Below are 15,224 nucleotides of genomic sequence, written 5' to 3'. Positions count from 1 at the left end.
AAAGAAGCATTCTTAAATATCTTAGTTTTTTTTTTTTTATTGTTAAGAGAATAAACTGATCAGAGCATAATTTAATTCATTCAGTTGTTTCACTTATTCACAGGAGACAAGTTCACCATGCAAAGTGTCATTTCTCTGCATAACACTTAAATTACTTTTTGTATTTCCTGTTTACACTCTCTCACTTTTTTGCTGCATGACGGATAATGGATAGATGCATTTGGAAGTAGTGCTTCTGAACCCCAACCTGCACCTCAGGCTGCTTCTAGCTCCTCAGCATCGGCAGACCTACTAGCTGGTAATTAATTAAATTAACATAAAATGATATTTTGTGGATGTTAAGTTTGGATCTATTTTTATAATAACAGGTATAACAAATTGTAGGATACATGTTTTCTTTCCCTTTCAAGACAGAAAATTGAAAAATAAGACATTGTATAATAGAAGTTTGATTATGTCACCCCTGTAGTTCCTTGGATGTTGCTTATCTCCCTCCCTTTCAGTTAGCAAGTTTCTTATTGTTTGTTTACTAAAAAGGTAGTAGCCTTATATAGCAATTTTTATTGCCCATGCCTGTCTTTTTTTTTTTTTTAAAGGAATGTCGGGGGAAATGTACCTTGATGTTTGACAGTTGGTTCTATAATATATGAATCACTGTAGGAGAAACTGCTATAAATTTCTACCGTTGAGTTGGAGTTGCTGCTACATATGCCTCTTTTTTAACAGGCTGATCATTTTTCTAACTGAAAATTCAAAGGGTTTTCAGTTTAACAGGACCATAGTGTGGAATAGATTGGCACAACATGCCTGGGATTATTGCTTATTGCCAGGAGAATACAGATAGAATAAAAGGAAGTATTTCAAGGACTAAATATAGTAAAAGCCAAATATTGGTCTTACTTTGGAACAAGGCAAAGTGTGCTTAGTAATAGCCAGGCCTAGAAATTATCATTTTTCCCAGGAATGCATCTGCCAGTGACAAGACCACAGTCATGAGTTTCAGGCTCAGGTTATGAATCAGGTTTACAATACACTGTTGGGCTACCCAGCTCTGAGTCTAGTTAGAAGGGTACATAATAGGGGGCACAGCAGTAGTATCATGGAGGCGTCAGACACTTGGATGAAGCTTCCAGTGTCCACAGTCACTTCAAGGGATGCATTTTTGTCAGGAAGTTAACAAGGGCCTGATGGGAGTGCAGGTTACATCAGGACAGGGAAGCCACCATGTCTAGGATCTCGCAGCTTAAGTGCTCTGCTAGGCATGTGACCTCTGTTAGAAAAAATGACTAGTTTCCATTTTTTAATGTAGCTGTAGTTCATAAGGAAACCCTGGTGGCATAGTGGTTAAGTGCTACGGCTGCTACCCAAGAAGTTGGCAGTTCGAATCTGCCAGGCGCTCCTTGGAAACTATCGGGCAGTTCTACTCTGTCCTATAGGGTCACTATAAGTTGGAATCGACTTGACGGCAGTGGGTTTGGTGGTTTTGGTAGTTCATAAATTACAAGTTGTACGATGAGCAATCCTTACATCAGGTATAGCAGGCCCTGAAAAATCCTCATCGACCTTCAGAATTGCAGGAAGTTCAACTTGAGGTCAAATCGTTCCTCAAGAGAAGGGAGAAGGAGCCACAGTCCAGCTATTACCTTTCCTTCTTCTACTAATTCAAACTGGTTATCTTTCCCAGAAGCCCTGGGTGGCACTCGTCTACTTACCTAAAGGTTGGCAGTTTCAACCTACCAAGCAGCACCATGGAAGAAAGGTTTGGTGATCTGCCAAGGAAACCCTATCCAACAGTTCTACTCTGAAACGCATTGTGCTGCTATGAGTCAGAATTTACTTGACGGCAGTAGGGTTTTTCTTTTTTTCTTCCCAGTGGCAATTGCAGTTCTTTTGTGTCTTTCCTGCCATCTCCAGACTACCTTGCTCTATCATGATTGTCTTGTTTGCTGAATCCACTTCATACCAGTGACTACCAGGTAATATTCTCCTGCCTGCTGATGCACCAGGGCCCCACAGTGATGTTGTTGTGGATTTCTGAAATTGCAAATATGATCAGAGACAGTGGCACCCAACACAAACCATACTTAGTCACTTGGGGACAGACTGCCAGCTTGCCTAGCTGTTCTCCTGGCCTAGATACTCTTCATAGTGATTGCATGTTGGCTACAGAAACATTTAAGCTCTTACTAAACCAATGAAAAGCTTAATTCAGATTTTCAAGGTTCCACAATAAGATTTTAGCAGGCCACTGAAATAGCATAGTTTTAAATGGTTATTTGGGGGAAATAATCTTTTGAATTTTTAAATGAGATTACTAATTAGAAACCTTTTGCTTTGTAATTATAATTCAGGTTTTAATGGCAAATGAAATCAAATGCTCTTGCCTTTTACAGAATTCTAAAAAACCTGTCTTTCTTTCCTGGGTTCCCCCTCTCTAGCCCAGGGTCCCAGAGTGGGGTTTGAAGCCTACCAGCTAGGAGTCTGGGCAAGTGGTCAGCCACTACTGGCCACTTGTAGTCTGTGAAGCCACATTGTCTTCCCCAGCACCCTCAATCCTCTTTGTACGCTCCAGGGCTGGAACCTGAATAGAGAGTTATCCTTCTAAAAGAGCCCAGGGCTCTCAGAACTGGAGCAGACAGCCCAGTCAGAGCCAGTGAGGAAAGGGAACATTCCCATCCACTTCCAAGTCAGACAGCAGTTGTAGAACCAAGAGATAGAATCCAAAACACATCTGGAATAAGCAGGAGGGTTTTCTCAATGCTGAGTACAAGAGTGGGTACTTGAGCCCCCAACATCACAGCTGTACAGACGGATCTCTCTGGCGTAAAAGGGGGAAATATACGAAGAGCTGCAAACCACACTCATTACCATCAAGTTGACTCATAACAACCCTATAGGACAGAGTAGAACTGCTGCATAGGGTTTCCAAGGCTGTAATCTTTATGGGAGCAGACTACCACATCTTTGTCTCACAGAGTGGCTGGTGGGTTTGAACCTCTGACCTTTTGGTTAGCAGCCAAGCACTTTAACCACTGAGCTACCAGGGCTCCTTATTTCACTGAAAGGAAGCCTAAATTATCCAGTTGTGTTGTCTGTTCTGAAATCTTAGTAAGAATGAGTTGGAAGGAGAAAAAAAAGTGATGAAAGTGACAATATCATTTACATAGGTTTTATTTACTGTGCACTTCCCTTTCTCTTACTGCATCTTGTGTGACCGTTTAGTGAAAACACTTTCTTCTTTGTTTTTTTTTTTCTATTTAAATAAATTAGCATTTAATGTAAATAGGTATAAACCCCAAAACCAAACCTGTTGCCATGGAGTCGATTCTGACTTATAGGGACCCTAATTTTTTTTTTTTTTTATAGGACAGAGTAGAACTAACTGCCCTATCGAGTTTCCAAGGAGCACCTGGTGGATTTGAACTGCCGACCTTTTGTTTAGCAGCCAAAGCACTTAAGCACTACACCACCAGGGTTTCCATAAATAGATATAGATGAGTTTTAATGTCTCATTTTTTTTTCCAAAACAATTCTTATAATTTATTTCATACATATGTAAGAGTCTGATTTATGTGGTCCAAGGCCAACTATTTTTTTTTACCTTATTTCATGATATAAGGAAAGTTTTTGATTTTGATAAGTCTTAATTATTTAGACCAGTTTCTCATACTACCCTCTGTTTTGCTTATAAAACAACATTTTTCATATTTGTTCAGTAATAAAGCACCAAGAAGCCATGTTCTCTCTGAAGAACATCATGTAATAATGATACAATTCTATCCTCTGAATTAGGAACAAATTTTCTAGCAAAATACCTTGCTCATTTTACATAATATAAGATCACAGTTTCATACTTTTTCAGGTAATGAAGCACCAGGAAGCCATGTTCTCTCTGAAGAACACCATGTAATAATGATACAATTCTATTGTATGGACTAGGAGCAAATTTTCTAGCAATATCCTTTGCTCATTTTACATAATTATAAGATAACAGTCATATGGATATATGTAATCTATCGGAATAACTAAATACAATTGAGTATTTCTGAGTTTTCACATATATTTTTTTAAATTAATATAAACAGTAGAACACATATTTGGCGCACTTGCTGTTTTGGAGCCTGTGGTATAGTGGTTAAGAGTTCAGCTGCTAACTAAAACGTTGGCAGTTCAAATCCACCAGCCACTCCTTGGAAACCCTGTGGGGAACTCTACTCTGTCCTACAGGGTCACTATGAGTCAGAATCCACTCAATGGCAACAGGTTTGGTTTTTGTGTTGTTTTAATATGCAGTGAACCAAACACTTGTGTGTTTGCATGTGTGTGTCTATGGGGCAAGGCTCTGCTGATTCCACAGGCTATGGAAATAAAAAGGAAGATTAAAAAAAAGATAAATGCAGCACATCATGGATAACATGATCAGGTTTAAAGTAGAAATTTGAACCAAAAAGAGAGGGAGAAAAACAAACAGAGAAAGAGTTATTGTCTGTAAAGGAGTCTCTGGAATTGTCTATTATTGGTTTTTAGTAGTAGGACTATTTTGTGAAAGAATAAAAAAGAAAGGCAACCCACAGACTCAGTTACGGGAGGTTTAGATGGTCCAGAAGGTTAGTCACTAGACTGCAGACTCTCCCCCAATGCCTGACTAAGGTCAGATTTCTTTTGAGGGAGTAAATTTATATATAAATAACAAGGGGAAGGCACTGCACATTATCTTAGTCATCTAGTGCTGCTATAACAGAAATACTACAAGTGGATGGCTTTAACAAAGAGAAATTTATTTTCTCACAGTCTAGTAGGCTAGAAGTCCAAATTCAGGGCATTAGCACCAGAGGAAGGCTTTCTCTGTTGGCTCTGGAGGAAGGTCCTTGTCATCAATCTTCCCCTGGACTAGGAGCTTCTCTGCGCAGGAACCTTGGGTCCAAAAGATGCACTCTGCTTCTAGTGCTTCTGTCTTGGTGGTATGACGTCCCCCACTCTCTGCTTGCTTCCCTTTCCTTTAATCTCTTATAACATAAAAGGTGGTACAGGCCACACCCCAGGGAAACTGCCTTTACATTGATCAGGGGTGTGACCTGAGCAAGCGTGTTACATCCCACCCTAATTCTCTTTAACCACAGGCAGAGATGATTTATAACACATAGGAAAATTACAAAATTGAGGACAGACACACAATACTGGGAATCATGGCCTAACCAAGTTGACATATATTTTGGGGGGACACAATCCAATCCATGACGCATATGTAGTATATAAATGTTTGAAATGAATTTTAGAAATTATAAACCAAAAATTAAGAATTACCTTAAAAATGGGGAGAAAGAACCCTGAGAGTGGCCCCAGGACCCCCTTTTAGCTCAGTAATGAAGTCACTCCTGAGATTTACCCTTCAGCCAAAGATTAGACAAACCCATAAAACAAAATGAGACTAAATGGACACACCAGCCCAGGGGCAAGGTGAGAAGGCAGGAGGGGACAGGAAAGCTAGTCATAGGGAAACCAAGGTCAAGAAGGGTAGAGTGTTAATATGTCGTGGGGTAGGTGACCAGTGTCACAAAACAATGTGTATACTAATTGTTTAATGAGAAGCTTGTTTGTTCTGTAAACCTTCATCTAAAGTACACTTAAAAAATAGTAATTAAAAAAGGAGAAAGTTTTATCAAAAAATGGTGTGTAATTTAATATCAGAAAACAAATGAATAGCCTCTTAAGAATGGATGTATCTCCCTTAAAAACCAGTTATTCTTCATTCAAATTTAGTTCTAGAACTGTCAAACTGAATTCTGCATGAAATGTCTTCTTATTTTCCTTCCACCCCTCAAGTTAAAATTTCAAGCTGTTTGGTGTGCACAGTGTAGTGAAACTAGAGAAGGTTCTGGAGAAGGCAACCGTTGTGGCCAGTGAGGACAGACTAAAAGAATAAATCTCTCCAGGTCATGAGATTACTGCTAGGACACAGATATCATCCATATCCCAGATGGAGTCTGGCTGGAAATTTGAAAGTTAGGCTTTTAACAGATACAAGGAAATATCATTTTATATGGTGGAAAGTTACCAATCTCCTCTCAAGATATACCATCTGAAAAGACAGACGTTAGAAAAATATAAAAAGATTCCTAGATGGATGTATTTTTAAAGGAAATTAGATGAGAGATATTCCTAACTTCTCAGATTGACATGAAGCAGGATACCTTTGTCATGCTGTAGTAGACATAACTGGCATGATCGAACCCAGAATTTACCACATCCTATCCTGAAGAGGATCCCTGGAGGTTAAGCATTTGACTGCTAACCAAAAGGTCAGCAGTTCAAATCCACCAGCCTGTCCTTGGAAACCCTATGGAGCGGTTCTACTCTGTCCTACAGGGTCACTATGAGTCGGAATCCACTTGACAGCAACCGGTGTGTATGTGGCGTATCCTTAAATCCAAGGGATGGGAAGGATATGGGCAGGCCCCATGAGGCCCTCTGTAGTTTTGCATTCTTTGTTAACCACATTATACAGGTGACTTTTTTAGCAGAGCCACAAAAGTCCTTGGACTGGATTTAAAATACAAAAATGTTCACTGTAGAATTAGTAACTGAAAACTTCCACCTAAATAGGAAGGTCTGCAGTAAACAATTCTACTCATCCTATACAAGGGTGGGAAACAGTCTGAAAACTGTCAGACAAAAGGCTTTTCCTAGATATATTGACTATTTGATTTATCTTAGCAAATGGAATATATTAACAACTGATTATACCACTGAAAATGATGGAAATGACATCATCTTTAGGTCTTTGGCATAATAGAGCAAATGTGAGTGTTGGGGGCAGTGTGTGGGAGTGTGTTTTTCTACCAACAGTTTTAAAACCTGATTCTTCCGACCCACTATGACTTGATATGTAGACTATGACTGTCAGTTTTGATAGAACTTCACAAGTGTGTAGGCTGTTTCCCTTTAGATACATTCCCAAGACTAAGCGTTTATGAGAAAAAGCAGTGTGTCTGTAGATGGATTATCACCCCGAGAGTGGCAATTCAGTTGTAGTGTAGGACAGTTCACATACACCCGAAGGAGAGTGAAAAGTCTACTGATTATTACCTTATTTTCAATTCCATAAAATATCTTTCTTAATAAAATTTAGAACCATAGAGAAGGGTGAAGGGTATAGGTTTTCTTATTACTTACCTTTACTCCAGGTTCTAAAACTTTTCAGTTACTTAACAGGAGGGGTACCCCAGACTCTCCACTAATGGCTGTAATTTGCCTGTTTAGTTCTTCATTTGGAGTAAAGCAGTAGATTCTTTTTTTCTTTAAGGTAATCATTTGCTCGTTTTATATCACTTTATAGTTTTTATTAGTCTAGATTTGTGAGAGCAGCTACTCTATAAGAATTTAGTGCAATGGAAAAAAGTCATCTTGCCAGGTCTCTTTCATGTTTGTAACCTATAAAAAGGGTGAAACTCAGTTATTACTCTTGGCTACGGGGAAGAGGCCACACAATATAGTGAGAAGAGCCTAGGTTCTGGAATATTTAAGTATAGAATCTTGGCTCTGTTATTCGCCATCATTGTAACCTTGGGAAAGTAATTTAACCTCTCTGGCCCTCAGTTTCCTCAACTATGAAAACTCATGGGATTGTTGTGAGGATTAAATGAGATAATATATGTTTTAGATTGAACCATATAAAATTACTGGTTTTGTAGGTCCACATGGTCAAATACTGGCAATTCATGTAGTTCACTCGATTCAGCCTAATAAATACTTAGAACAGTGCCTGACACTGTTAGCTTTACCCTTTCGTTTTTTTAGAGAAGACCCTAATTTGTTTTCAGTGAATAGTGTTATTTATTCTTACGTTACCATAAAGTGAAATTTAGTGGCACTAAACAGATGAGCCCTGTGTAAATGCAGACATTTTTCTCTTCCTACTACTGAGTCTTAGCTAGGTGTTTTAACTTCTCTTTGAATTACTTCCTCCAGCCATGGGATGATAGGATTGAATCAGATGATCCCAAGGCCTTTTCCAACACTAATATGCTGTGATTCTAGAATAAATTTTCTCCTTGGCCATGTTTTAAGAAACCAGCAGTCATGTTCAGTCCAATCAAGTTCAAATGACTTTTTTTCCATTATACACAGTTCTTAGGGAGTAGGTGTTCTCACAAACCTAGGTTGATAAAAACTGTAAAGTGATATAAAATGACCAACTGATTATCTTAAAGAAAAAAGCTATTGCTGTCCTCTAAAGGAGAACCAAACTTTATTCACGTTCATTCAGTTCAAGTTCAATGTCCATATTCACCTATAATAAAGAGAACCGCACCATAGAACAATTGCCTGAATTAACCACAGCCGTATTCCAACTTGAAGTGTAGAAGAAAATTAAAATAAAATGCATTAACAGGCATCAGTCTTCACTCCCTAAAACCAAAACAGTTACATCCACAAAAATAAATTACTTTTGGTCTATCTTTGCTTCATAATAATAGTAAAGATTTGGAGAATGTCTTTTCTGTAGAAGGAAAGTTACATGATAGTTGTCATTCAAATACTAAAACCACTTATAGTAATTATCCTGAACTTTTTAAAGGTACCATCTGATAAGTAATAATTTTTCCAAATTGTAATATTTTCATACATAACAAGGATAACCTAAACCCTAGTCACTGTCAGTTTCCAGGAACAGCTTGACTTGAATATTATTGCCTGCTTTTAGAAAATAGTAACTGGAAATTTTTAGTGGAAGTCATTTTCAAAATTATAAACTGGTGTTATGGAATGTAAGCCTAAGAATTTTTTCAAAACATTCTTTATGGTTTTGCAAGCAGTTTGTAAAAGAGAGAAGTTGTGCCTAGATTTGAAAGGACTATGTACCCAAATTAAGTATAGGAAAGACTTCTGATAATAATACATTCTCATTTAGTGCCTTATTAAGAAATCTCTTCCTTCAGAGGTTGCATATTTTTGTACAGTAGCAAGTATAGAGTGACCTGCACTTCTGCTTCTGTCTGTTGATTGAGAGAAATTATTCCAGCCTTCAAGATATAAATATTTAAAGTTTGGTTACTTAACAGTAGTTTGATTTGTTCTCAACTTTTTATTCAAAATTGACCTTCGTTCACTAAACATTAATTAATTCAGTGTTTTAGGCACTGTGCTGAATATTAGTGGAAAAGAGTAATAAAAGATGTGATTCCTGACCCCAAAAAGTCATCCCTGGGCAGGTTGAAGTGGGATGGGAGTAGGATGGAGATATGTACCAGGTGCTGAGGATGTGGAGACAGGACACCTAACTCACTGGGTGAGGGGTGTCTTGGTGGCAATAGTGTGTGGCAGCATGAGGACAAGAAAGTCCTCCCTGAGCAGGCAGCTGACACACTGGAAGTGGTGGATCATGGCTGCAGCCTAGTTTTCAGGTGTGGGGAGGGGCCCACTGGGCAAAAACAGAGGGCTTGAATGCTATACAAGGGAATTTAAACTGTACAAATCTAAAAGTATGCTGAGCCGATGGAGGATTTTAGAGAAGTGACTTCACCAACATTTTGCACTCAGATCACTCTGGCTCCACTGCGGAGAATAGACTAGGAAAGGTCCAGGCTAGAGGCAGGACCACCCCTCCACCCAGTGGCTGTTTATGTAATCCTGACAACAGTGTTGGGGGCCTGAATTTGGGGGTAACGATGGGGCTAGAACATGTATGAAGGTTAGTAAGGAAGATTTGGTAGCAGAAAGCATGTGTATTTTTCTAATTTGTATGTTATTACTGTACTGAGCCAATGTGTGCAAGTAAACATTTCTACTACTGGGTATTTGCTTTGAAGGAACAGACTTTAAATGTAATAAAAACAATTATCTGAATTCTAGCCCTGGCAGTACCTTCTTAGCTTTACGTACTACATGGTAATAAAAGATTTGGTTGCCACAGGTTCTCTTAGTAAAGGTATATATTCTTAAATGCTATCTTATTTCTAATTAACTTAAATATCTTTCATTAAAGCATGACAGATGTCAAGATCTTGAATAGCTTTTAAAAGCTAACTTCCCAGGTTTTCATATTGACTTCTTATCTGTATGCATTCAATTCCTTTTAGGTTTTCTATAACTTTTTCTGACTGTTTTTATGGGCCTTTCCCCATCTTTAATTGTTTCAGTTTATATTTTTCTGGAATTTTTTTTTCAGGATTTGGGGGTACTTTCATGGCCCCTTCTCCATCACCAGTGACCCCAGCTCAGAATAACTTGCTACAGCCCAATTTTGAGGCAGCTTTTGGAACAACGCCTTCAACTTCCAGCAGCAGCTCCTTTGATCCATCAGGTGAGGCAGTGACTGTCAAACATTCTTTCCATTTGTTCTGATAATAAAATGCACCACCTCAGGTTAGTAAGGGGTCAAGAAATTTACAGCAAATGTTGAGTGATAACCTGATTTTTAAACGTTTTAAATATCTCTGTCATTCTATAACAAATATTTTCAGTAAATTTTGGCAGCTGTAAGGATAGGCTGCAATCCTTTCTGTGTTTCTCTTTTCAGTTTTTAGCAGAAATATTACTTAACTCACACACCATTTGTTTGCATGAGCTTATATGCACATGGTTTAAATATGGTTAAGGGAAAACAAATACTTTGTACTAATGTGTATAGTATCTGAATGTGTGGACACTCCCTCTGCTGTTGCTTCCACCCCTCGGGAGCTTGCATGGCCCTCAGTTTTATAAAGTTGAGAAGCAATTAGTATTCTTTGCCTGCCTTTAACCTTTCATCACTGCTGTCATTTTGTTTGTATTCTCTTCCATTCTACTCTTCCCATGCTGGCTTCTTACTACAAATTTTCAATTGGTGAGTTCTTGGCAATTAAATGTGTTTCAGAAACACCCTAAATATATCCCCTGCCTGACAATTTGGTTGCTTCTATTGCCAGTGCCTCATTGAATGCTGTCCTTTTTTTCAATGTAAACTTATTGTATGGTAGTATTTCTGGTAGATACGTGTAGTTTTTTAGGTAAAATTTAATAACACAAACTTTTGACCTATTTAAGATCTCAGCAGCATCCTACGCACTTTGTGTGAGTCTGCATTTTGAATGGTCTTTCTGTATTCTAGGAACTGGACTTTAACAAGTGAGGATTTGCCATGTGGTGATCAGGCACTGGATTCCTAATGCATAAAATAGGATTAGCTTTACCTATATGCCCTTAAAGGTGGAACCAAGGTGATTTGCTGTAATGAAACAAAAAAATCAAAATTCTTATTTCTAAAATATAGTCAGCTGTGTTTCAAACATTTATAAAGCACCACCATTTTGACTATAAAGTCCTTTAGTGGTTGTTTTTAAAAAAGTACCATTTATTGAGTGCCTGTATAGGGCAAGCATTAGGATAAACACATGGCATATGTTATCTAAGTTAACCTTGACAACAAAGCCATGTGTTAGTGGTATTCTCCCCATTTACAGGTGAGAAGATGAAAGCTCAGAGAGTAACTTTATCAAAGTCACACAGCTAGTGAAGCATGTGACTAAATTGGAGCCCAATTCTGACTCCAAAGTCTCTACTCTTTCCATACATTCCACAGAACTTTTTTCTGTCTTTGTCCACATTCATTAGTATTTCCATACTTTATGGGTATACATGTATAGACATGTTCTTCTTGGTGTTATGCAAAGTGTGAATTTTATGCCTTCTTTTATAAGATTATATATTCATTTATTTCCATGATTTTCCAAAAGACAACTTCACTTTAATTTTGCCTGCAGCCTTTTGTTTTTCACTTGTTCTGAACATGGTCTATTTGCTTTCCAGTGTTTGACGGCCTAGGTGACCTTCTGATGCCAACTGTGGCACCAACCGGGCAGCCTACACCTGTATCAGTGGTACCACCCAGTCCTGCGATGGCAGCGAGCAAAGCCCTTGGAAGTGATCTTGATTCATCTCTTGCCAGCTTAGTAGGCAGTGAGTAATAGAGTTTTCATTAACTTAAATATTTGAATTGTTTCTCTATCTTTTCTTAAGTTTTGTTCCTGGATTTGGAAACAAGTCTTAGGAGTAAGTGTATCAAGAAGTGGATAGAGATTCTTAGTACTTACCCAGAGCAATTCTTGGAAAATTAACAATCCCTATGCCATTGTCTCACAAATAGTATTAATGCCATTTTTAGTCTAAATGGCCAAAGGTATAATTAGGGGAGCATATAAGACTCATGAGCATTGTGTGTAATAAGTACCTAATTTTTTATTTCATTTGGAAATAAGAACATAGAGTAATTTACATTGGTTAATTTTACCAATTAGCATCCAGTTGAGCATTCAGGTGGGTTTTAGTTATTTATTCAACAAATATTTATCAAGTACCACACACACTTCTCGGCTCTAGAGATAAGTCAGTGGACAAAACAGATAAAAATCCCTGTCCTTATAAAGCTAGGGAAGGGCACAAACATAAAACTCAATAAAATAAGTAAATTCTATAATATATTAGGTCATAAGTGCTAGTGCTCTGAGGAAAAAATAGAACAGGGCAAAGGCGATTAGGAGTGCTGAAGAGCAGTAATCAGAGTAAGCATCACTGAAAAGGAAAAATTTGAGTAAAGACTTGAAGATAAATGAATGAACCATGTGGATAATCAGAAGGAAAACCTTTGCCGTTGAAAAGGCACTGGAGCAGAAGCTTGCCCAGCATGTTCAAGAAATATAAAGGAATCTAGCGGTTGGAGCTGAATAAGCAAGTAGCAGAGTCCTAGGAGATAAGAAGGAGTTAGGGGGTGCAACAGAAATGTAGGACCTTGTGGCCTTTTTTAAAGATTGGCCTTTGCTTTTAACTCTGAACTTGATTTTCTATTATAGAGAATGGAGCCCTATTATAGAGAAGGGCACAATGGTTAAGAGATTGGCTGCTAACCAAAGGTCAGCAGTTCGAATCCACCAGTCACTCCTTGGAGACCCTATGGTGCAGTTCTACCCTGTCCTATAGGGTCGCTATGAGTTGGAATCAACTCAATGGGTATTACAGAGAATGAGTTTAGCATTCAGACACCTTTCTTTTTATTCAAGACTATTGTTTTAGTTATCTATTGCTGCTATAACAGAAATGCCACAAGTGGAGGCTTTAACAAAGAGAACTTTATTCTCTCACATTCTAGTAGGCTAGAAGTCCAAATTCAGGGCATCAGCTCCAGGGTAAAGCTTCCTGTCAGCTCTGGAAGAAGGTACTTGTCAGTCTTCCTCTGGACTAGGAGCTTCTCAGCACAGGAAACTTGGGTCCAAAGGATGCACTGCTTTCTTGGTGGTATGAGGTACCCCCATCTGCTTACTTCCCTTTCCTTTCATCTCTTTTAAGATAAAAGGCAGTGCAGGCCACACCCCAGGGAAACTCCCTTTACGTTGAATGAGGGATGTGACCTTAGTAAGGGTGTTACAATTCCACCCTAATCCTCTTTAACATAACCTAATCTTGCCTCATTAATGACAGGCAGAGATTAGGATTTACAACACATAGGAAAATGACAATCACAAAATGAAGGACAACCACGCGATACTGGGAATCATGGCCTAACCAAGTTGACACATATTTTGGGGGGACACAATTCAATCCATGACAGCTATATCTAAACTTTTAGCAAATTACTGACACAGACTTCTTTTTCTACTCATTTTCCTATAGAGAAACTTTTTCTTTCCTATTCATTGTACTGGGTCTGACATCCGTGAAAGTACTTTCATGAAACCTGTGGAGAGTTTCTTTGAATGTTTCTGCCCACTGTGAAATTTCGTCTCACTGATGGATAGTCTGCAGTGATGACTGGCTATAGTGGACTTTATGATGTACTACCTAGATCCCCCTTCAGAAGTACAGGATTTATACCCCCAGATGCTGAGAGTGCCACCAACAGATAGCCCTCAGCTGTCAGCACCGCCTGAGAATTGTCCCAGCTAAAGAAAACTGCCTCACTGGAGTACATACCACCTTCCCAGATCAGTGACTCAGGACGGCTCTAACAAATGAACTGATCTTCAAATCTCTTCAGAGGAAAGCTCACATTCAGGAATGGAGGAGTGTGGCACGCTCTCTTGCCAATGAACAACCATTTAACTGATGAAAAATAATTTTTTAATCATTTACAGTTCCTAGAAATTGTGTCCTAAGGGTGTATAGAAAATGGAAAAATATTTATTCAAGAAAAGAAGATTATAAATGCATACCGCATTTTTACTCAAATAATGTGCATGTTATACGTTTTTTTTTGCCAACTGTGTCCTCCCCCTTGAGGCATTTTCATAAGCACATAGCAGCATGTAAAAAACATGAGCATAACACACAAAAATACCTCACAGGGAGAGGGTGCAGTTGGCAAAAAAAAGAAAAGTGTGTTATTTGCATTAAAAATACAGTATTTATCAATGAGCTGTTAGATATAATTATGAAATTGACAAAAATATTTTTAAAAAGGAAATAATAATAGCAAGAGGCAATAAAAGGAGGAATAGAGGAACAAAAGGGATATGATATATAAAAAACAAAAATGGCAAATGTAAATGCAGCAATATCAATAACAACATGAAATGTGTGTGGATTAAACAATCCCAACAAAAAACAGAAATTTTCAGGTTGGATTAAAAAAAACAAGATCCAACTGCATGCTGTCTACTGAGACAAACTTTAGATTCAAAGATTGAAACAGACTGAAAGCAAAAAGACAGAAAAAGGTATACCATGCAAACAGTGAGTATAAGAGAGCTGGAGTGGCTATACTAAAATCAGAAAGAATATACTTTAAGAAAAAAAATACTAGAGATGAAGGACATTTTATAATGGTAAGATGGTCAACCCATCAGGAAGACATTCATGTATCTAACAACAGATCCCAAAAATTCATGAAGCTAAAACTAACAGGGCTGAAATAAAAAATACTATGTACAAAATTTATGGAATGCATCTAGAGTAGTACTTAGAGGGAAATCTATAACCTATATTTAAAAAGAAGACAAATATCAAATGAGTAACCTAATCTTGCACCCTAAGAAACTAGAAAATATAGACCAAACTAAGCCAAAAGTAAGCAGAATGAAGGAAATGATAAAGATTAGAGTGGAAATAAATAAAAGAGAGAATAGAAAAAAATAGAGGAGATCAATGAAATTATAAGTTAGTTCTTTGAAAAACTGACAAACCTTTAGCTAGGCTGACCAAGAAAGAAATGAAAGAAAATGTGAATTACTAAAATCAGGAACGAAAGCAGGGAT

At 37.9% G+C, this 15,224-nt stretch overlaps 1 protein-coding gene across 8 annotated transcripts in view; it reads left to right on the top strand.

Moving 5' to 3' along the window:
* The window catches only part of SNAP91 (synaptosome associated protein 91), a 170,038-nt gene that overhangs the window by 132,777 nt on the left and 22,037 nt on the right, over positions 1–15,224 (top strand). For 7 of the 8 annotated variants that reach the window (XM_049896484.1, XM_049896534.1, XM_049896502.1 and 4 more), the window contains 3 exons: positions 215–298; positions 10,169–10,303; positions 11,788–11,937. In XM_049896484.1, the coding sequence (XP_049752441.1) occupies positions 215–298; positions 10,169–10,303; positions 11,788–11,937 (369 nt within the window). The remainder of the gene's footprint in view (positions 1–214; positions 299–10,168; positions 10,304–11,787; positions 11,938–15,224) is intronic. The other variant, XM_049896526.1, reaches the window with a different exon arrangement.

This window comes from Elephas maximus, chromosome 1 (assembly GCF_024166365.1).
Source record: "Elephas maximus indicus isolate mEleMax1 chromosome 1, mEleMax1 primary haplotype, whole genome shotgun sequence".
In the NCBI taxonomy this organism is placed as follows: domain Eukaryota; kingdom Metazoa; phylum Chordata; class Mammalia; order Proboscidea; family Elephantidae; genus Elephas; species Elephas maximus.
Note: the sequence above shows the minus strand (reverse complement) of the source record. Positions and strands in the feature narration are given on the sequence as shown.